The following is a 22,962-nucleotide window of genomic DNA, read 5'->3' on the forward strand; positions in this document are numbered from 1 at the left end:
TACCCCTTCCAATGCACCAGGTACTGTTTGCGCCCACAGAAGCTACGGGAGTCAACAATGGATTGTACCTCATACTCCTCATGGTTCTCAACTTGTATAGGGTGAGGACGTGGCACGAGTTAGTAAATTGGTTGCAGACCAATGGTTTTAATGAGGCATGAAACACATTTGAGATGCACATACTAGGAGGAAGGTCCAACGCGTAAGCCACTGGGTTAATCCTGCGAAGGATACGGAAAGGCCCAATAAACCGAGGTGCAAACTTCAGTAATTGAACATGAAGTCGGAGGTTACGAGATGACAGCCAGACCCTGTCCCCAACTTGGCAGGAAGGCGCAGGCAGGCGTCTGCGGTCAGCATGGAGTCTGTACCTATCATTAGCATGACACAAAGCCTCCTGGACTTGTACCCAAGTGGAACGAAGACCACGGACATGCTCCTCTAATGCAGGAATACTCTGCAGAACAAATGAGTCAGGCAACAGGTTGGAAACCATAATTCGCCATAAATAGAGACAATCGGGAGGTAGAATTTAAGGCACTGTTGTGAGCAAACTCTGCCCATGGTAACAGGTCTGACCAGTTGTTATGGTGGTCAGAAATAAATCAACGTAGGAATTGCTCCAAGGACTGATTGGCTCACTCTGCGGCCCCATTAGACTGTGGGTGATACGCAGAAGAGAAAGCAAGCTGAATTCCCAACTGTGCACAAAAGGCTCGCCAGAACCGGGAGACAAACTGACTGCCCCTTCCGAGACAATCACCTTGGGTAGCCCATGTAAGTGAAAGATCTCCTGAGGAAAAATGGAAGCCAGTTCCTTAGAAGTAGGCAACTTCTTAAGTGCAATACAATGACACATCTTAGAGAACTGGTCAACCACCATAAGGATAACAGTGTTGCCTTGGGAGTAGGGCAACTCCACAATGAAGTCCATTGACAGGTGGGTCCAGGGCCTCTCTCCATTGGGTATGGGTTGTAGGATACCCACTGGAAGGTGTCATGGAGTCTTACTCTGAGCACACACGGAACAGGCAGCTACGAGGGCAGTTACATCAGCCCATAGACTAGGCCACCAGAATTGTTGGGAAATGGCCCAAATGAGTTGACTCTTCCCAGGATGGCCAGCTGCTTTGGGAGAATGGTAAGTCTGGAGCACGGCAGTACGGAGACTCTCTGGGTCAAAGCAACGGTCACAAGGTTTCTCAGGAGGAGCATGGACCTGAGCAGCAAGAATTTTGTCACCCAAAGGAGAAGTAAGACTGGTGCATACCGTATCCAAGATACAATCAGGAGGAATCACAGGAACTGGAACCGACTCCGACTTGGAAGTGGAGGAAAATTGTCTTGACAAGGCATCAGCCCTTACATTCTTTGTACCGGGTAAGAATGAGACAATGTAATTAAAACTCGACAAGAAAAGAGCCCATCACGCCCTTCTGGGAGAGAGGCGCTTAGCCTCAGACAAGAATGTGAGATTCTTATGGTCAGTAAGAATGAGAACAGGCACAGTGGTACCTTCATGGAGATGTCTCCATTCTTTCAGGGCTAAAATGATCGCTAACAGCTCTCTGTCACCAATCTCGTAACTGCACTCAGCAGGTGACAATTTCTTGGAAAAGTAGCCACACGGATGCATAGCGCTCTCAGAATTAGGATGAGACAGAAGGGCGCCAACTCCAGTCTCAGAAGCATCAACTTCTAGGATAAAAGGCAACGTAGGGTCAGGATGTGCCAACACAGGAGCAGAAACAAAGGCAGCCTTGAGAGTCTCAAAGGGCTTAATGGACTCCGGAGACCAACTCTATATTCCTGGAAAACTGCCAGGGCATTAAAAAGGCCAAAAGGCATTACCAGGTACTCATGGCCTGTTCTGGTATTAAACACAGTTTTCCACTCGTCGCCCTCCTTAATCCGCACAAAATTGTATGCCCCTCTCAAATCAAGCTTTGTGAAACTTTTTTGCTTTTGCTCCCTTGAGGTGGTGAAATAACTCTGTAATTAATGGAATCGGGTAGGCATTCTTAATCGTGACACGATTGAGACCCCTATAATCAATACAAGGTCTCAGTTCACCACTCTTCTTCACAAAGAAGAAACCAGCACCAGCAGGAGACGAGGATTTGCAAATGAAACCTCGAGAAAGTGCATCAGCAACATACTCCTCCATGGCCTTATCCTCCAACACCGACAAAGGGTAAACCCAGCCACGAGGGGGTATGGCACCAGGTTGAATGTCAATTGCGCAATCATAAGACCGGTGTGGAGGCAAACTACCGGCTTGACCTTTGTCAAAGACATTGCTAAAATCGCGGTACTCCTCCGGCAGGGAGGAGAGTGAAGAGGTGCACAGGACCTTGGATACCTTCAGGAAGCATGTCTCATTGCATTGTGGTGACCAGGAGAGAACCTCAGCACGGAGCCAATCAAAAGAGGGGTTATGCCTCTGTAACTAAGGATAACCAATCACCAGCGGAAACCCGGGTGAGGAAATAATTTGGAATTGGATTATCTCATGGTAAAGATCCTCTATGGCCATGGACAACTGAACAGTTGTCAGAATAGTCGGGGAAAAGCCGGGTAGGTCAACTGGAGCAGGTACAGGTAAAGGGATATCAGAAATCACAGGGAACGCTGTAGACCAGACAGCACTGATCCTGGGGAATGAGTCAGTTTAAATAGTCTGGTGCCAAGAACTGTCACAGGGTGTGCACGCACACTTGTTGGCATTCCGTTCTGTATTAGCACGCATGCGCATCAGTGCACGCAAGCGTGCCTGCACAGCCCTTCTCAGTGGGACATGCAGTACAGGTGAACTTCTGTGGTCTTAAATATTGATGTGCCCTTCCTGACAATGTCCCACAAAGTACTTACTAGGATGAAAGTTCCTTTACTCATACAAAACAAAATAGGCCATTCAGATGCAATGGCAAGACTTCGCAAAACGTTTCTAACCTTCAAGAGTGTAAGGATGCCCGAATCTATAAGGCTCCTGTCTCTCAGAACTGCAGCTTCAACAGCCATGGCATTGACGCTAGCAATGGAGAAGCAGGATGGAATAATGGATCTTGGGACAGAAAGTGCAAATGAATCAGATAGGCCCAAACAGTATCCACCAGAAGTCTGAGTTTGTCTGATTACCACATCCTCCTGGACCAATTTGGTGAGATAAGAATCACTAGGATGCCACCCATCTCGATCCTATGGAGCAAACAAGAGATAATCTGGAGGGGCAGAAAGGAGTAGATCAGGTTGAACTGATTCCACTGCGTCACCAGAACATCCGCTGTGAAGGTCCAGTTAGTTTTTGAATCTGGATGCCAACAGATCGCTGTCAGGTATCCCCACCCTGTGGCACAGGGCTTGAAATGCCTCTGGATGGAGAGCCCATTCCCCCAAATCCAGACGCTAATGACTGAGAAAGTCCACTTGCCAATTTTCCATGCCTGGGATGTTGACAGGGCCAGGGACATGACATCGTACCCAAGAAAGGATTAAGTCAAGTTCCTTTTGAGCAGCAACTTCTGGTGTTGATGTGTTGACCCTCAGGTGGACATTGCAACTACAACCTTTCCACTTTGGGAACCACCGTGCCACCAGCAGGTGATCCAGGTCCTGACAACCATATCACACATGATCACGCCTCTTGATAGGTCACTTTGTTCTGTGAAGTGCAGGCACAGTGTGTCTGTACTTCAATTATCTGGAAGTCAGAGTTGGTTCAGGAGGCTACAGGGAACTCGAGAGTGGCCAGGCAGGAAAATCCATACTAGCATCTTAGAGTACATTCTCTTCTATACATATCTTTATTAGTTTATAGTTATTTTATGACTACAAGTTTGTTTTAAGGGAAACTGTCAGGAAGGGATATAAAACATGGAGGATGCTGTTGCTTACTTCTTCTTATGAAAATGCTGGTTTGCTGGCTTTGATTCCCCATCTTGGTATAACTATACAAATGAACCACCATCCTGCCCAGGCCATTTTTCGGATTTTCACACTTTGAATTACTCTATCATGCAACACAGTACTCAAATAAAATTGGTATCATTTTTGAGACAGATATAGCAGAGCTTTCATTTGGTAGTATTTTATCACCACTGGGATTTTTATTTTTTGCTAGACATAGACAAAAAAAAATTTAAGAACAAAAAAGTAATCTTTCTTCGTTTAGAGCAAAATGTATGCTGTACATTTTTTTGGCAAAAAAATAATCCAAATCAGTGTATATTATTTAGTCTGTGTCAAAGTTATAGACTCTACACCATGGTATACACTGTATATATTCAGTATTTGAAAACTGATCAATCCCGATATATTGACTGCCTATCTAATTTCTTGAGGCCCTAAAACTCCAGGACAGTACAAGTACCCCTCAAATTATCCCTTTTTGGAAAGTAGACAGTCCAAGGTATTTAATAAGAGCCATGGTAAGTATTTGTCACATCAATTTTTTTATTGTTATAAGTTATAATTTTTTGTCACAATTTTTTGAAAATAATGAAATTAAATAAAATTGTATTTTTTACAAAGTTGTAATTTTAACAAGTTATTTCTCACACGCAGCATAGGCATACTTACAATTACACCCCAAAACACATTCTGCTACTCCTTCCGTGTGTGGCAATACCAATACGTGTGAGATTTTTTTCACAGCCTAACCACATAGAGAGGCCCAAAATCTAAAGGGCACCTTCATGCCTTCTAGGGGCATAAATTGGGCATCCTTTTTCCTGACTACCTATCACATTTTTTGAGGCCCTGAAGCACCAGGATAGGGGAAACTCCCCCAAAATGCCAGTTATTTTGTCATACACAGCAATAGGCATACTTACAATTACACACCAAAAACACATTCTGCTACTCCTCCTGAGTATGGGGATATCACATGTGTGAGACTTTTACACATCCTAGATGCATAGAGGGGTCCAAACTCCAAGGAGCACCTACAGGTGTTCCAGGGGCATAAATTACACATCTAATTTCCTGACTACATATTACACTTTTGGAGGCCCTGGAGCACCAAGGCAGTGAAAACACAGACAAAATAACCCTTATTCTGAAAATCAAACACTCCTAGGCATTTCCTGAAAGGTATAGTTAGACTTTTGAAAATATCATTTTTGTGCTACAAGTTTTTGGAAAATGCACGAAAGAAAATGAAAATAATTTTTATTACACAAAGTTGTCAATTAATAAGATATTTCTAGCAGCATCATAGGCACTTACTTAGATATACCCCCCCCCCCCCCCCCAATACATTCTGCTCTACTCCTCCCAAGCATAATACCACATGCATGAGACTTTTTCACAGCCTAGTTACATAAATGGGCCCAAAATCCAAGGAAATGTGTTCCTGGGGCATATATTACACAATTCATGAATGTCTATCACATTTCTGGAGGCCCTGGATAACTAGGACGGTGGAAAAATCTACAAAATTATCACATTTTGGAAAGAAAACACCCCAAGGAATTTTTGAAGCATGGTGAGTCTTTTTAAGACTTAATTTGTTTGCACAAGTTTTTGAAAATTAAAAAGTATTTTTTACACAAAGTTGACAATAAGATATTTTTAACACACAGCATAGGCATACTGAAGCCTCATACACACGATCAGACTTTGTACAAACTTTCCCGTGGTTTTTTTTTTGTACTAAGGGCATCGGCCGTGAACTTGTATTGCATACACACGGAAAGGACTTTTTTAGCCAACTTTCACCAAATCACGTGTTTTTTCTGCTCTTTACCGCCACCTTTGGTCAACTTCTATATTGCTGTCTGATCTTTTGCATTGGTTCTGAGCATGCGTGTTTGTACTTTGTACAAAAATCCTATGGTTTTCTGTACACAGGATCGGACTTTGCTCCATCGGACTTTTGTTGCCGGAAAGTTTGTCCGTTAGCATAGCCAACAAAAGATGAAAAACTAAAAATTTTGTCCGATGGAGCGTACACACGGTTGGATGTTGTCTTAAAACAGCTAATTTGCATGTTTGTTGTCAAAAAGTCAGATCGTGTGTATGGACCTTTAGAATTACACCCCAAAACACATTTTGCTACTCCTTCCGCTTGTGACGATACCATATGTTTGAGGCTTTTTCAGTGTCTGGACTGATTTTGTATGTATTTATTATGGTTGCCTCTGTAGGAATGTTCAGGGAATATAGCTGACTGTAGAATCACCTATAGCGGTCCCAGTTACTTTAAGCCAAGCAAGCCTAACCTACTGGTAAGTGGCTGCCCCCAGAAATAGCATGTTCACTGGCTGGGAATTACAGGAGGCTGAAGAAACGAAGAATGAAAGAGTTTCATGTGGCTCCAGGAGAGCAGTTGTCCGCAGGGTATATCTGGGACTGGTGTCTTGCAGGAACACAGCCAGTTGGACGTGGAGATGGGTCAGTTCAGGCGAGAGATAAAGAGATGGTCCACAAAAATAGAAAGGATCGGTGCAGGCAGCTGACACAAACAAGATCAATAAACAGACCATGGTTAGGAGAGGCAGCAGGCTGAGGCAATACTGCACTGTAGTGGCAGTGATCAGGAACACCTGCTGGCTGCACTGGCCTGGTGACAGTTGGCCTTGTGTAGTAACAATCAGCAGCACCGTTTCTGGCTTACACTGGTCTGGTGACACTGGGGAGTATTGTGGCAGCAATCAGCACCGTTTCTGGCTTACACTGGTCCAGTGACACTGGGACTGATGTGGCGACAATCAGGGACACCATTGCTGGCTTACATTGCAACTGATGTGGTGGCAATAAAGAACACTGTTGCTGGCATACACTGGTCTGGTGACACTGGGACTGGTGTGGTGGTGATTAGGAAAACAGTTGCTTGCTGCACTGGTCTGGTGTGGTGGCAATCAGGAACACTGATTCTAGCTACACTGGTTGGTGTGGTGGTAATCAGAGAATTGTGACTGACTGCACTATTAAAACATGTTCAAATGTGTGTGGGGGTGCAGTAATATCTCACAGTTGAGCAGTGGGTTTTATCGCCTCTCAACTGCTACCCCCTTTAGCTACAAAGACAGCGACCGCACGCCACAGTGCTTTGTGGATTGCTTATATAGCCACGATGACTGTATAAATACTGATCTTTGACACTGTTTGGCTGCATTCATGCAGTCATTGAGTATTACTTCGATAGCTTCGATTGGCCACAACTATCACATGGCACAGCAATGTGATTGCTCTGACCAACCACAGAAGTATACCATGGTATCATGAATGACAGCTGTTTTTTACTACTGGTAATGTGATCGCTATGCTTGGTCACAGTGATCACGATACCAGGACAAATCACAGCAGCCCTGTAAGTCGATCTGTGATCACAGATCGCGCTGCTGATCACCCCCCCAGAGGGTGTAAACAAGGTATGCTTCTGGGTGGAAATCCTCCCAGAATGATGCTTGTGAAATATGTACAGTGGCCAGGCAGTAAGCAGTTAACTCTCCTGATTTTTCTCCTGACATTTTTATCTGCATTCTTCTTCTAGAGGAGCTTTCTAAAACCAGATGAGTGGTCTTCCAACCATTGAATCAGTCCATGACAGACTCAAACTATCCCAGAACATGAATGATTTCATGCAAATTCTGGCCAGGGCTACACAGGTGAGTTTTCAGTAGTCAAGTCTCACAGCTACGGCTTTGGGCTTGTGTTGATGGCATCAGTTATGAGATGCTTCTTCGCATTCCCATAGATTTGTATGGGGTACAAACCTGCTTAAAGCCTAACTCCAGTAAATGTAAACCCTCCCTTGCAGTGGGGTAGTCCCAGTCTGTAATAGTTGAATGCTCATTTATTTATGTCTATAGGTCTTCCCACTCCCCTATGCTCCAGCGGGGGACTGTTCCTCAGCATCTCCACAACCAATGCAGGGCTACAGGCCCTGCATCAGTCTTGATGATGACATCCAATCACTACAGTGGAGGGGAGAAGAGTAAAACGGCTCCTCCATGTGCCCTAGCTTCAATCCCTTGCAGTGTGGGCACAGTCCCACTGCAAGGGAAGGTTTTTACTTTCCCTGGAGTCTAGCTAAAGCCTGCTGAAGTCACCGAGCCGGTCCAAGCTCTGGTAAGATCCTGACCATATAGTTGGGATCCATGAAGATTCCTGGACTGGCAGCTGGCTCAGCCTCTCAGCAAGCTCCTGAGAAGCTGAGCCAACTGATCCCCACCCCTCCCCAGCCTAGCGATCCAGTGAGAGCTGGAGAGGCAAAGCAGAGAGACGGTGACTCACTTTCACTGGCTCTCTGCAGCCTGAAGACCAAGAGTTGAGCGATCTCGGTCTGGAGCAAATGGGGGACAGATGCTGAATCCACCTAGGTGGATAAAAAATTTTTTTTTCATGAATCCCATTCTTAACTACCCAATTCCTAGTAAGGGAAAAGAAACCCACAGGACATATCTGTTCTCAGCCACAATTACCGTTGCTAATTTGGGAAAATAAAAAGCACAACATCTGGACAACAAATTCCACATAATTTTATTTCCAAATCCACGATAAAGAACAAAAGTTTATACAAATCAGCACTGTAAAAATGACAAGTTAGAGGCTATGCTGGCAGAAATTATAGGGAAATATCCATTATTTTCCCTTACTCTAAATTTCCCCTCAAAAATGTTGCAATAGATTCTTAAAAAAAGAAAAAAAAAAAGAAAAGAAAATAAATGTGTTGCAAAATGTTCTTTTTAATTTTCCAAAATGGTGTCCAACTGAACATGTGGTGCATATTAAACTATTAACATATATATAGAGGGCAATCAATAATAAGTGCTTGCCCTTTGACATGCACAAAAGGCATCAAAATTAAATTAACATCTTTGAAATGGAAAAAAAAAAAGTGCCCTAAAATTGAAAAGATGCACCAAGCATGCATTCTCACATCTGACAAACTAAACTTTCATTCTATTTTAGAAAAAGAGATAAATAATTTAAACTTCTAAAGCAATCGGCAAAACATCCACGTGTCTACTACGCAAATACTCTATAAACAGGAAAAAAAAATCTAACACTTAAAATCTAAACATGGTAAATATACAATTACATAAATCTATTTTTAATAAAACAGTGGCAATGAAAGTGGAGAATATTTTTTTTTTTTTACAAGACGCTGCAAGACAAGCATCATGAGCAGTAGACAACTTTGGCTTTTTTGGAAGAAGACTCAAATATTAAGCATTTGTTAAAACATATTTTATCTGTTGGTATGGTGGAGGTTCAAAAAGTTAGCCATAAAATGTATTTATATTTTAAAATAATACATCTGATAAAATAATGCATTGTCTAAATCCTTATACATAATAATATATGTACAAGTGAAATCAATACTAAAAGGCGTTTCGCTAAATTAACCTGAAAACAAAAATTACTAGCATACAGCATGGTTTTAGTAATCCAAAAGCTTGAAGCGCATGACATTTGAGTAAGCTAAATTAAACCTGTTTTTTTTTATATATATAAAATTGAAGCACAAGTGTAATATGCTGTTACTCTTATATGCCTGAATGTACCTCTCAGCTGCTTCACGAGCGTTTCGGGAGCTGTTAAATCTGGTGCATTTTAATATGAAAATATCAAATTCTTTTTTTTTTTTAAGTAAGTCTATGGTGGCCACCTCCTGTACTCCCTACTGACCATTAAGGCCACTGTAAACTGAAGAACCAATAAGAAGGTCTAGGAGGCAGGCCAGCCCTCACCAATTGGCATATTAGAGCACCCGTGGATTTTAGAGCTCCTGAGATGCCTCTGAAGAAGGTAAAAAAAACCTGAACCCTCACTACTGACCTGGTAAAGCCAGTAAAGTCTGCATACAGCCAGTAAAGAACTTCAGTATATTAGGAAGTAAAGCCAGAATCAGGATGACACTCCTGTAACCTGCACCTTTAAAAAAAAGATGTCAGCAATGGCAACTCGTGTAAATTAGGGTTCAATTAGCAAAATGTTTCTGTGTATACCAAAGTTTAGGCTTGCAAGTGGCTGCTGAAGACCTTTGTTATACCTCTTTGTTCTGAACTGATAAAAGGTGATTGGTTGACTTTGGAAAACATCCAAATGCAGGACACTCTGTTGTAGACCTATGGGCAACCAAAATGTACTATGTTTATGCCTAGAAGATTTAAAGAACAACACTTTTACTAAAGATTATACTTCTTCGTGTGGTCTATGAAAAATGTTACCTTAATTTTATAAAACATCCTCTTGATGTTGGGGTCAGTGAAACAAACCACAGCACGCAGTTGGGTACCAGACATTGGAAACATCACAGCGGGGCACAAGGCATCAGAAATGCCACAGCGCGCAATGGGGTACCAGGCATCAGAAATGCCACAGCACACAGTGTGGTACCAGGCATTAGACATGCCACAGCACACAGAGGGGTACCAGGCATCAGACATGCCACAGCGGGGTACCAGACATGCCACAGCACACAGCCTGGTACCAGGCATCAGACAAGCCACAGCACACAGCGTGGGTACCAGGCATCAGACACACCACAGCCCACAGCGGGGGTACCAGGCATCAGACATGCCACAGTGGGGTACCAGACATAAGACATGCCACAGCACACAACGGGGTACCAGGCATTGGGCACGCCTCAAAATGTCACATGCTAAAGACTTTTCATCAAGCTTAGCTGTTCAGGAGTAAAACGCAGTGGCACGGGCACTAGGACAGATTACGTTAGAATAAAGCCTGGTACCCTTTTCTGTAAAACAGTAAGTATTTCCTGCCTGGGCCCCTGCATTAGTTACTAAATGCAACACTAACTCCTAAGTAAATCTGCTGCTAAGGTAAAGACCGCCTTTGGCTTAGAGAAAATAATGGCCAGACATTATCCCCAGCTCCAAGCAGGTGACCAGATCTAATGAAACTTATGGCACTAGTAAACAGTGTTGGCTCGGGGTAGGGCAAGCAGTGATATTATTTGCCCAGAAAAAGTACTAATTTATATTTACATTTTTTTTTGCCTCATTCTTAACTGTGTACTTCATAAATAAAGGAGACAAAAGCCGGGAACTCGTTCTTCCGAATATTGACATTTTTATTGCAGGTGAAGTACAGGAAATACATTGACTTACACATTTCGGCTGTTAGCCATAATCATAGCTATGACAGCTGACATATGTAATCCACTATATTTCCTGTACTCCACCTGCAACAAAAACTTTAATATTCTGAAAAATTTGTTTCCGACTTTTGCCTCTTTTTCGTATGTTCGGGTGTTGGGAAGACAACAAAAGCTAATGCACAGTCTGCTTGCCTATTTAGGGAATTGGTCCGAGTGTTGCCTGCCTTTCTAATGTGCACTATAACCTTAAAGAAAAACACTCCCTTTCGCTAACAATTGATAAGTGCTAGATAAGCTTTTGGTAACTCAATGCCTTTAAAAATTACAATCTGCATATGCAATGAGTTAAAAAAAAAAAAAAAAAGGGAAGATCAAACCTCCTTTCTTTGAAACATGGTCAGTTGAGGTTTATACTGTATGTATACTGGACTCCCCAAAAAAAAAAAATATTATTCCTGGTTTGTGTAGGGATGCATTTCAATTAAAGTGCACTTATGTACAGCAAGGAAGTAATGTTGTGCTTCTTGAACTACTGATCTGAATTTGGGATAACATGCCTATCACAGCTTAAAGTGGTTGTAAACCCTTTACAACCACTTTTTGCTACAGGTAAGCCTTTAATTAGGCTTACCTGTAGCTACACTGAATATCTCTAAACCTGCAAGGTTTAGGAGATATCCCCTGTATTTGCATGTGCCGACACCATCAGCACATGTGCACTGAAGCAATGGCAGTATGTGCCGTTGCTTCAGTTATGCTGTGCCGTTACCGGCGGCTCCCGCTCACATGTGCGGGAGTGAGTCATCGTGGTTCCAGCCAATCACAGCACCGGAGCCCACGATACCCGGAAGTAGCTCCGGGAGTGATGTTGGCCGCCGGAGTGGGGTACGAGGACGGCTGCAGGGGCTTCGATCTCAGGTAAGTTATTCATAATGAGCTAGTATGCTATGCATACTAGCTCATTATGCCTTTGTCTTGCATTTTTTTTTGTCTTCTAGGGTTTACAACCACTTTAAATGGCCAATATTGTCAGTCTTACATAATTTAGGGATTGCAGTCCTTTTGAGGGAAAAAAGATTAGAATGCAATGTATAAATAAAAGTAATGAGAGTTAGGAAGGAGCCACTGTGCATGGGTACAAACACTTCATTAACCTAATGTCACAAGTTAGCTAGTTCCAAAAAACACGCACACACACACAATCTACAGTAAGTGCTCAAATGAAAAAAAATTAATAATAATAATAATAATAAATTCAAGCCAACTACACATTTTAGTCTTTGGGGGTACATGTGTATTTTATACACATATACACCTCTGGCTAATATGAAATTAAAATAATAACTTTCAAAATACAATGCCCTTTCCTATATACATGGGTGGAATTATTACTAACACAATGTGAAAATTATTTGATTTAGACTGAATGAAAATAAATACTGTATTCTTGTGGAGTTTTTACCAATAGCATTGTCCTTTTACCATAAACTGTACTTATATTGCAATAATTAAAACAATTAATATGCATGTGTATATATATATATATATTGTATATACATATATACATACACGCTGTCAAACACACAGACACACACGCAGTGTCAGAAGTGGCTTCATTTCTTTTCCCAAAAAACTGACACATTAACTTATACATTATACATATATAGATATAAAAGGGAAGGGATTAAAAGAAAAATACAAGTATCTTCGTCTGCTCACTATCAATTACGATGAAAGTGTAAAGTTGAAGTTTGTGTAGCTGATATCAGTTGTAGAAGGAGTCTTTCAGGCTGTATCAACCACTAGATTCTTATATCTTTTTGGGGGGTGCCTCAGCAGATAGGCGGAGCTGGGAACCAAGTGCAGAGATCTTGATGCCAAAATCTAAAGCTGGCCATACCGCTTGCAATTTGATTGTACAATCTCTCAATTTCCCTAAACCATGTAATGTGAGGGATAACAAAACACACACACAAAAAACAAAACAAAAAACATAGTGCATCTAATAATTTTGACCCTTCTACCACACAGATATTGTTAGACCTACAGGAGATTGTACAGATCGCAATGTGCATGGCGAGCATTAAAGAGATATAAGGTAGTTGATAATTCAACCCACTAGCATTTACCTTATACTGGACTGATCATTTAACGCCATTAGAAATTTACTCTGAAACCAAATGTACACTACAAAAATGTAACTAGATTAGAGGGTAAAAGTAAAATTCACATACATCTGTTGTGCTTCTTTAATTGTAAAAGGTGGCAAAATGACCTTTTTGTAACGTCTCACCTCCTTATCTAGCCATGAGCTATACAAGTTTTATAGCCATTTTGTTAACTTACTTGATGAAAGCATACACCTTAGTACATTCCGCTAAATGTAGATCCTACATCAATTTTGCATATTAAAAGTCTAAAACGTCTGATGTATACGGACTTTGCAAAAACAGTAAATATAAAAATAATAAAAATATTTCGAGAGCGTGGAATGTGGAAAGGCTTGACTGTCGCAGTTTGTACATGTTGGTTCCTAATAATGCTTATCTACAAAATGCTATTAACAAAATGCTTGGAGCAGGTTCCATGTCTTGGGTGGTATGAAACTATGCAGCTTGCATAAGGATAGCATTAAATCTATATAAATAACTATTTTACCCACATTTTATTAGCAGGTCTCTATACAAAAATCGCATCTTTGTAAAGGTAACTGCGTAATCTTTATGCTACCATAAATAAACTGATTGTATGGCCTTTTTACAAACTAAGTTTGTAATATTAATGGCCCTGAGTCTATCGATATTTTTACTATCATAAACAGTGGTTGTATTTGGAGGGGCTAACAGGAATGAGAAAGCGTTAAAATTTAGAAGCTTTTACAAAATGCAAAATTTATAATACAGGTAAAATATCTCTGATTTTCAGATTTATATTGCCTAATATTAGAAAAAAATTTATATTTTTCACAGTTTAGTATATATCAGTTTCACCCTGCTGTTTTTGGGATGAACAACTTAAATAAAAAAATTTTGAAAAGAAATGTACAGACCAGATCACAATTTTGTAACAATATAACTAAGTGCAGCGATACAAGTCCTTGTCACCTTCTAGAACATCTATGTTTGTAGAAACAGTTGGGGTGGCTGGGTTTGAATCTTGGGAGATGGCTGCTACAGTAACAATTCTAGGGGAACCAAGGACTCCAGTGACTGAGGGATCCAGGTCTCCTGATGTTACGATTGCCAGGGCTGTTCCACCTCCCTTTTTGTTTTGGTGGGTTTTGACGTGTTTTGAAAGATGGTCGCTCCTCATGAACCTTTTGGAACATTCTGGACACTCAAACCTCTTCTCCCCTAAGAAATAAAAATACAGAAGTATTTAACAATAATGAACTAAAGTTGAGCTCCTGGCAAATGACTAAAAATCAAGGAACTGGTTTACCAGCCAAAGGATTTGTAGGATCAATTTAGCCAGCATAGCCAAGTCTGTGACCTCTCTGCAGAGTCCAGACTGCAATATAAATAAACTGAAGAGGGTGCCACCTTCTAAGTGCCATTTTTGCGATACGGCACTGCGTTACTTTAACTGGCAACTGCGCAGTCATGTACCCAAATAAAATAAATGTCCTTTTTTCCACCACACATAGAGCTTTCTTTTGGTGATATTTGATCACCTCTGTATTTTCTTGTGCTATAAACAAACAAAAAAAAAAGACAGACAATTTTGAAAAAACAAAAAAACTCTTATTAACAATTAATTATGTAATCACAGTGGAAGTGAGCCGGAGGCAGCGCACACACGTGCCCCCTACCTGAGAGTGTTGGATCACATGTATTATATATATATATGATCCGGGGCACAGGTGCCAACCTGAAGCGGTTAAAGTATAACTAAAAGGCAAAACCTTTTTTTAGTTTTGGATAGATTAAAACACCTGTTAGTTTCTATTGCCGTCTGTGCCCCGGTTAAGGAGAGTCGCCCTCTTGTTTTGTCCTGTTTACCATTAACATCGAAAGTAAAAGTCCCTAGAAAAGTAATAGAGGGGAAGTCTTCCAATGGAGACACTAGTTCTCCATTGGAAGATGACCTGGGGTCCCCAAAGATGTCCTTAACCACTTCAGCCCCGGAAGATTTGGCTGCTCAATGACCAGGCCATTTTTTGCGATACGGCACTGCGCCACTTTAACTGGCAATTGCGCAATCGTGCGATGCTGTACCCAAACAAAATTTTGACATCCTTTTTTTCCCACAAATAGAGCTTTCTTTTGGTGGTATCTGATCATCATCTGCGGTTTTTTGCGATATAAACACAAAAAGAGCGTCAATTAAAAAAAAAAAGCACAATATTTTGTACTTTTTGCTATAATAAATATCCCCATTTTTTTTTTAATTACTTTTTTTCGTCAGTTTAGGCCGATATGTATTCTTCTACATATTTTTGGTAATAAAAATTGCAATAAGCGTATAGATTGGTTTACACAAAAAAGTTATAGCGTCTACACAATAGGGGATAGATTTATGGCATTTTTATTATTATTATTTTTTTTTACTAGTAATGGCGGTGATCTGCTTTTCTTATCAGGATTGCGACAGATCAGACACTTTAGACACATTTCTGGGACCATTGACAATTCTACAGTGATTAGTGCTATAAAAATGCACTGATTACTGTGTAAATGTCACTGGCAGGGAAGGGGTTAACACTAGGGGGGATCAGGGGGTTAACTGTGTTTCCTAGTGTTGTGTTCTAACTGTGGGGGAGGGGACTGACTATAGAAGATGACAGATTGTGGTTCCTAGCTAGTAGGAACTAATGATCTGCCTCTCCTTTCCTCACAGAACAGGGATTTTGTGTGTTTACACACACACACATCCATATTCTGTCTCTCGTGCCCACGATCGTGACCGCCGGCCACGAGCATCAGCATCCCTGCAGTGCAGGGGGCGCGAGCCTGCTATCCCACTCAAAGGAGCCAACATACAGCTACGGCGGCTCATGGGATTGTGCCAACCTGCCACAGTATAATGACGGAGGCTGGTTGGCAAGCGGTTAATTTGTAGGGCTTTCCTCTCACTTCCTGTTAAGCTATGGGTCAGGAAGTGAAAGGAAATCTCCACAATGGGACACAGATGGTGAAATAATATCTGACAGGGGTTATAACCCTTCCTTGCTCCATCCAAAATGAAAAAAATGGTTTTGCCTATAGTTCTACTTTAAACCATAAAAAATACAAAAACGTTATGCACTTGCTGCATTATCAAAGAGCTTGGCATATATCTGACCTATATCACATGCAGAGTCCTCTCGGAAGTGGCCGAGATATGCAGAGTTTGGTTAGTGGATGCAAAGCTGCACTTGGAGGCTGTTGGTTTAAGCTGCATTTACGGAGCCAGGTTGGAAAGCAAGCTGCCGAGGATGTGGCTGGGGGCTTCTGGACTTTCCAGCCTGGCTCGGACTGCCACTCATACTAACAGCCTTCCAGCACAGCTCTGCTTCCACTAGCTGTCTCCCTGCCACACTACATATCTCGGCAGCTTCCAAGAAGACTCTGCATGTGATGTGACAGATATGCCCGACTCTTCCGATTTATATGCTGTGTATTAGGTTGACTCACGACCTGGATCTGAGGAGCTACAACCATCTATAGTGGCTTTTTAATGACTTTCCCACTGAACTTCCATTCATTATATGCCCTTCTACATTTACCCTTGGGTCCACTTCCTTTTTTCCCCATTACAGACGTTCAATATTGCCCCATAGACTTACACTGTTATATTACTACAGTTTAGCAATATAGCCTGGTCCAAGACCAATCCGTAGGCTGTGATTGGACAACAGAACAAACAGAGGGCGCACCAGCCTAGTGCATCATCCTTAAAACATATTTTTATTAAAAAAAATTATTAGGCAATATACTCACAAAACAGCAGGTACTTTAAAGCTTGTGATAATACATCACCTTCAAATGCCATCACGTAGAGGGACAGTACGAGTCCAAAATGCTAACATGTTTTAAGGGATTTTCCTTCTTCCTTAGAGAGGCTCAGAAGAGGAGGCAAAGTCCCTCAATACACATACTGTCCTTCCACGTGGTGTGACGTATTGAGCATTTGAGGCCGATGTATTATGACAAGCTTTGATGTACCTGCTGTTTTGTGAGCATATTACCTACTAATTTTTACAAATAAAAGGAGGTTTTGAGGATAATGCACTAGACTGGTGCGCCCTGTTTTTTTTATGGTTGCAGTGTGTTCAGACTTCCCCATTCTGGAGAAGGCAGCAAGGCGTGGCATGTCCATAAAAGCCATGACCTGAATACAGGAATGAGTTATCTCTGGAAACCACTTAGTGCAGGAGGCAGTGTAATTGTCTGCTAGTTTGTGATTGGATAGGAATGCACTGTACAAACCATGTGGCAAGTACCTGAGTTAGTCTTCAGATTGATCCTGTGGTGCCACCTGGGTCCTAGGAACAAGCTGTACATGAAATCTCAACTTGACACCAAGTCAAGATTAAGAGGGCCATCGTTTAATCTAAGATCAGGCAACAGTCAAGGATTCCTGTGCTACCTGAGTCAGAGATCTGAGGGCCCTAAAGGCAGAGTAAGTGCTACCTAAAGCTGGTCATAGACAAATCAAATCTCGGCCGACTAAGCAGGGACAGGCTGAGAATCAGTCTATCTGATTCTCCCCTTCTTCCACTGTCCCCAATCCATCTCCTGATAAGACAGAGCCTCTGGAGTCACTCTGTACCCGCTCAGTTTTGTGTGTATTGCTAGAGTTTTTTTTTTTCTTGGGAGGGTGCATGTGATCAGCACATGGCCAATCAGCACTGTCCAGACAGAGGGTCAGGGATCCTGCAGCCTCATGGGACAGTCAGAGTAGAATGAAAACTCCTCCTACAAGCTTTAACCAGACACTGATAGAAGTCCCAAGCCTGCTATAACTGCTGATGAGAAAATGTATTTACCAGTTTATATTTACTAAAATAATTGCATTTCCATGTTTTCTGTACTGTGGGAGACCACATATAGTGAATGCAGAGTAATGGGTTTAGTAACACTTTAAAGGGTTAGTTCAATTTTTTGTTTTATTCTCTAGGCAGTCCATAAATACTAGTCCAAAATTGTAAGTTAATCCAATTTTAAAATATATCCATTTATGCTCCTTCCATACCTGTAGGCATTTTGTAAACAGAGTAAAGCCTCCCACAAACACTTCTCATATTTTTTACAGCTCCATCCTGTGCTCTTCTGCTCTGTCCACTCATTACCCAGCACCATTGCTGTATGTGTATTTCTCTAATGTTTCACCATAGGTATCGAGAGGAAATATAAAAGCAACCACAGGGATTTGTTAAGCAGGACAGCCAGCTACCCAAGGCTTCCAGGACGAAACTAGAGGCACCCAGTGGGATTGGCACTGGGTACCTTGGGAAGGGGAAAAAACAAAAAACAAATCCAGTTTACCTGTATGGGTTCTTCTGTGCCTCTGTAGCTCATCGCTTCTAGTAAACCTCTTGCCGCAGAAGATCCAGTTGCATACAAAAGGTCTTTCTCCAGTGTGCCAACGAAGATGTGCTCGGAGATGAGATGTTTTCCCATACACTTTTCCACATCCTTCAATATGACATATGTGCTGTTTTTTCTTGCCTGGTTCACTATTTGCTCTGGAAATAAAATAGACAAACAGGTTATCAGAGAAAAAAATGCGCTGAATCAAACCATTACAACCATTTGGAGAAAGATCTGGATGTTCTGGTAGATCAGAAGCGTAATAATAGCATGCAATGCCAAGATGTGGTTTCCAAAGGGAGCAAAATCCTTTCTTGTATTAAGAGAGGTACGGACTACAGAGAGAAAGATATCATTATACCCCTTTACAAATCATTAGTAAGACCTCATCTGGAATATGCAGTTCAGTTTTGGTGTTTTTGCCTTCCTCTGGATAAACTGTGGTTGTGTATATTATATATATATATATATTTCTGCCCCTTCTGTTGGTTGAACTGGATGGACTTGTGACTTTTTTCAACCAGACTAACTGTGCACGATATAGACTGCTGTTTTTTCCATCTTAGCTGACAACTTGAACCTTGAACAGAGATTGGGAATTCCTACTCCATTCCCACCCTCAAAAGGCCAAGGCCCAAGATAGCACACCCTACTAGCTGAGGCTGCAGCTGAATGGAGCAGCCAATCCAAATAGCAATAACATCTTAACTCATGTCCTATAAAACCCTGTCACACCCACATTACCGGAAGTGAGGAAAAGTGCCTCCAGTGGGGACACAGATAGCAAAAATAAATAAAAATCAGAGCATTTACCATTATAATGAAATGTGTTTCACTTGCTGTGTCAAAAATAGCTGGATTTGAGCTTTAAAGCAAGAATAATCATTGACGGGTAGTCAGTCCCATTATGTCATATCTAGGATGGTGGAAACTGAGTATTTTTATAGGGCAGTACAAATTGGTAGGGTCAATCAGCACTGTTCTGACAGAGGGTCAGGAGTCAAGCAGCATTATAGGACAGTCAGAGTAGAATGGAACCTCCTCCTACAAGGTTTAACCAGTGCTCAGCTGCACACGGATAGAAGGCACGAGACTGCTATATACCGTGGTTATAAAAAGTCTACACACCCCTGTTAACATGTCAGGCTTCTGTGATGTAAAAAAGGGAGACAGAGATAAATCATTTCAGAACTTTTTCCACCTCAATTGCAAAACAAACTGAAATCGTTTAGGGGAGGGGGAAGTAAAACTAAAATAATGTGGTTGCATAAGTGTGCACACCCTCTTATAACTGGGGATGTAGCTGTGTTCAGAATTAAGCAATCACATTCAAACTCATGTTAAATAGGAGTCAGTACCCACCTGCAATCATTTAAAGAGGAAGTAAACCCTGATGGGTTTACTTCTTCTTTCCTTCCCTGCAAAGGTAAAGCATAATGGACTACTATGCATCGCATAGTAGTCCATTATGTGTCACTTACCTGACACAGGAGCCAGCGAAGTCACCGCTGTCCCCTGTAGTCCGGCGCATTCATCTTCTCGGTGGGTCTCAAAGCCGTCATGCGCACGGGAGCCGCCACTCAGTGCGCCTGTGTGCCGCTGTCTACGACGCATGCGCCATAGACAGCGGTGTCTGTCTTCGGGCAAATATCTCCTAAACCGTATAGGTTTAGGAGATATTTCTTGGACCTACAGGTAAGCCTTAATCTAGGCTTACCTGTAGGTCAAAGTGTGTTGTAACGGTTTACAACCACTTTAAAGTGCCTCAGATTAAACCCAAATAAATTTAAGCTGTTCTAGTAGGTCTTTCCTGACATTTTCTTAATCGCATCCTACAGCAAAAGCCATGGTTCTCAAAGAGCTTCCAAAGCACCAGACGGATCTCATTGTTAAAATAAATGTATCAGTCAGGAGAAGGGTACAAAATAATTTTCAAGGCATTAGACAATATATATATATATATATATATATATATATATATATATATATGCGCATGTGACAACAATTTCCTGTATTCTTCATATGTCTGGCCTATGGGGTAGAGTGGTAAGACCGAAGTCTCTTCTTACAAAGAAAACCATCCAAGCCTGGCTAAATTTAGCAAAAACAAATCGGAAGTCTCATGTGGGAAAATGTGTTATGGTAAGATGAAACCAAGGTTGAACTTTATGGCCATAATTCCAAAATATATGCACATCACTAAAAGAACACCATACCCACAGTGAAGCATGGTGGTGGCAGCATCATGCTTTGGGGCTTTTTTCTTTAGCTATAACAGGGGCCTTAGTCAAGGTAGAGGGAATTATGAACAGTTCCAAATACCAGTCAGTATTGGCACAAAACCTCCAGGCTTCTGCTAGAAAGCTGAACATGATGAGGAAGTTCATTTTTCAGCATGGCAACGACCCAAAGCGTACATCCAAATCTACAAAGGAATGGCTTCACCAGAAGGTTCTGGAATGGCCCAGCCAGAGGCCAGACCTGAATTTGAATGAAAATCTGTGGGGTGATCTGAAGAGGGCTGTGCACAGGAGATGCCCTCGTAATCTGACAGATCTGGAGTGTTATTGCAAAGAAGAGTGGGCAAATATTGCCAAGTCAAGATGTGCCATGCTGATAGACTCATATCCAAAAAGACTGAGCGCTGTAATAAAATCAAAAGGTGCTTCAACAAAGTATTAGTTTAAGGGTGTGCAGACTTATGCAACCATATTATTTTATTATTTTATTTTTACTTCCCTCCACCTAAAATATTTCAGTTTGTTGTTCAACTGAGTTGTAACGTTTATAGGTCACATTAAAGGTGGAAAAATTTCTGAAATTATTTATATTTGTCTAATGTTTTACATCACAGAAACCTGACATTTTAACAGGGGTGTCAATACTGTCAGTCCCAATGAACACACATTGATGTGTGAATGAATTTTACCAGTGATATACATCATATACCTTAAGGATTACAGTGCAGTGCTTATTGAATGACAAAGATAACGGTGCATTTGAAATGTAGATAGTAATAGAAAGGTTTAATTGTATTCTATTATTGAATGGTTTTAAAGGTCTTTAAATAAATGTTTCCTTTTTTATTATTAAAACTTGGCTGGTAGTAATCGTAATCTTTTTTTCTTCCACGGTCAGTCCTCTGTGGGCTTTTTTTTTACTTTCTGGAGTACACCAATTCTTTGATGTGGCGATAATCAAATTTATATATGAAGTATAGTTTTTGCAATACATTCACTCTTGACCCTTAGACTGTGTGGTTTGGGAATGCCCTTAAAGTGTTACTAAACCCACAACCATAAAATCAATCTGTATATGCAGCATAGCATGATTGTTATAATCACTGTGGAACTTAAGGGGTTAATCCTCTGCATTGTGTAAAAAGGCTGTTTTATCCTGTATGCATAGATCCTCCCCCTCCTGCACTGTGTATCTGAGAAAGGCCAACTAACACAGGCAGTGGAGAGAATATTTCCTTGCTGAACTGAACTAGCCAAATCACATGATATTGACATCACACATGTGGGCGTCAATACAGTCTGAAGTGGAAATCTCCTCCTACCTGAACCCTCAGCACTGGATAAACTGTGCAGTTTATCATGTAACCGTGGTATACATATAATCCAAAAATAAGATTTATAAGCCATGGGCACTGTGTGTGTGTGTGTGGGGGGGGGGGGGGCAGATGAACTATTTTTATATTTTAGTAACACTTTCATTAAAACTTTTGACACATACTTTCTTTGTTCAAAATCTCTTAAAAATTTTCTTAGAACTCCATTAAAGAGCTTACCTTCCTTCCCCTTCTCTACAGTTAGGACATGAACACGCCACTCTTCTCAGCCTCTTGCCAGTCTGCACCTCTTGATCTGATGATAGCTGAGACTGTTGAAGCTGCACCTGTGATATTTGATCGGGACTGACAGCACCAATGGTGGCATTGGTAAGCCCTCCAACAGCAATAGAGGCTATAGTAGCTTGCTGTACTTTGACACCTTCACTTCCTTGCTGCTGACCTGGTGTTGGAAAATTAAAATTAAACAACCAAATGTTTAGTAAATACAAAGGTCCTTATAAAAGGTCAACATATACAGTTCAAAATTAACAATGATGGAGAGTAATGGATAAAATGGCTGCAATATAATAAATTATTAATTCATGCTGAAATAGTTTAATACCTCCAACTTTATTGAAAATAAAAGCAAATTGTATTATAGCCTATATTTGGGTTAGCAGGAATTGCTTCTTTGTCTAGCCGACTTTGAAGAAGTTCACATGACCTGCCTAACGTCTGTAAAGCCAAGTGAACTTGAATGTAGCCATACACACATCAAGAAACACATAATAAATGCTCAAATACCAGTCTTCATCTGTTGA

General features: G+C 41.2%; 1 protein-coding gene across 3 annotated transcripts in view; it reads right to left on the minus strand.

Moving 5' to 3' along the window:
* Positions 1-8,461: 8,461 nt before the first annotated feature.
* Positions 8,462-22,962, minus strand: part of SP4 (Sp4 transcription factor) — a 38,786-nt gene continuing 24,285 nt past the window's right edge. For all 3 annotated transcript variants that reach the window (XM_077491242.1, XM_077491241.1, XM_077491240.1), the window contains exons 4-6: positions 22,379-22,601; positions 18,541-18,740; positions 8,462-14,424 (exon numbers count right to left, since the gene is read on the minus strand). In XM_077491242.1, the coding sequence (XP_077347368.1) occupies positions 14,147-14,424; positions 18,541-18,740; positions 22,379-22,601 (701 nt within the window). In that variant the 3' untranslated portion in view covers positions 8,462-14,146. The remainder of the gene's footprint in view (positions 14,425-18,540; positions 18,741-22,378; positions 22,602-22,962) is intronic.

The sequence above is a fragment of the Lithobates pipiens genome, unplaced genomic scaffold (genome assembly GCF_037356315.1).
Source record: "Lithobates pipiens isolate NorthernLeopardFrog02 unplaced genomic scaffold, aLitPip1_a1.2 Scaffold_19, whole genome shotgun sequence".
Taxonomy (NCBI): Eukaryota; Metazoa; Chordata; class Amphibia; order Anura; family Ranidae; genus Lithobates; species Lithobates pipiens.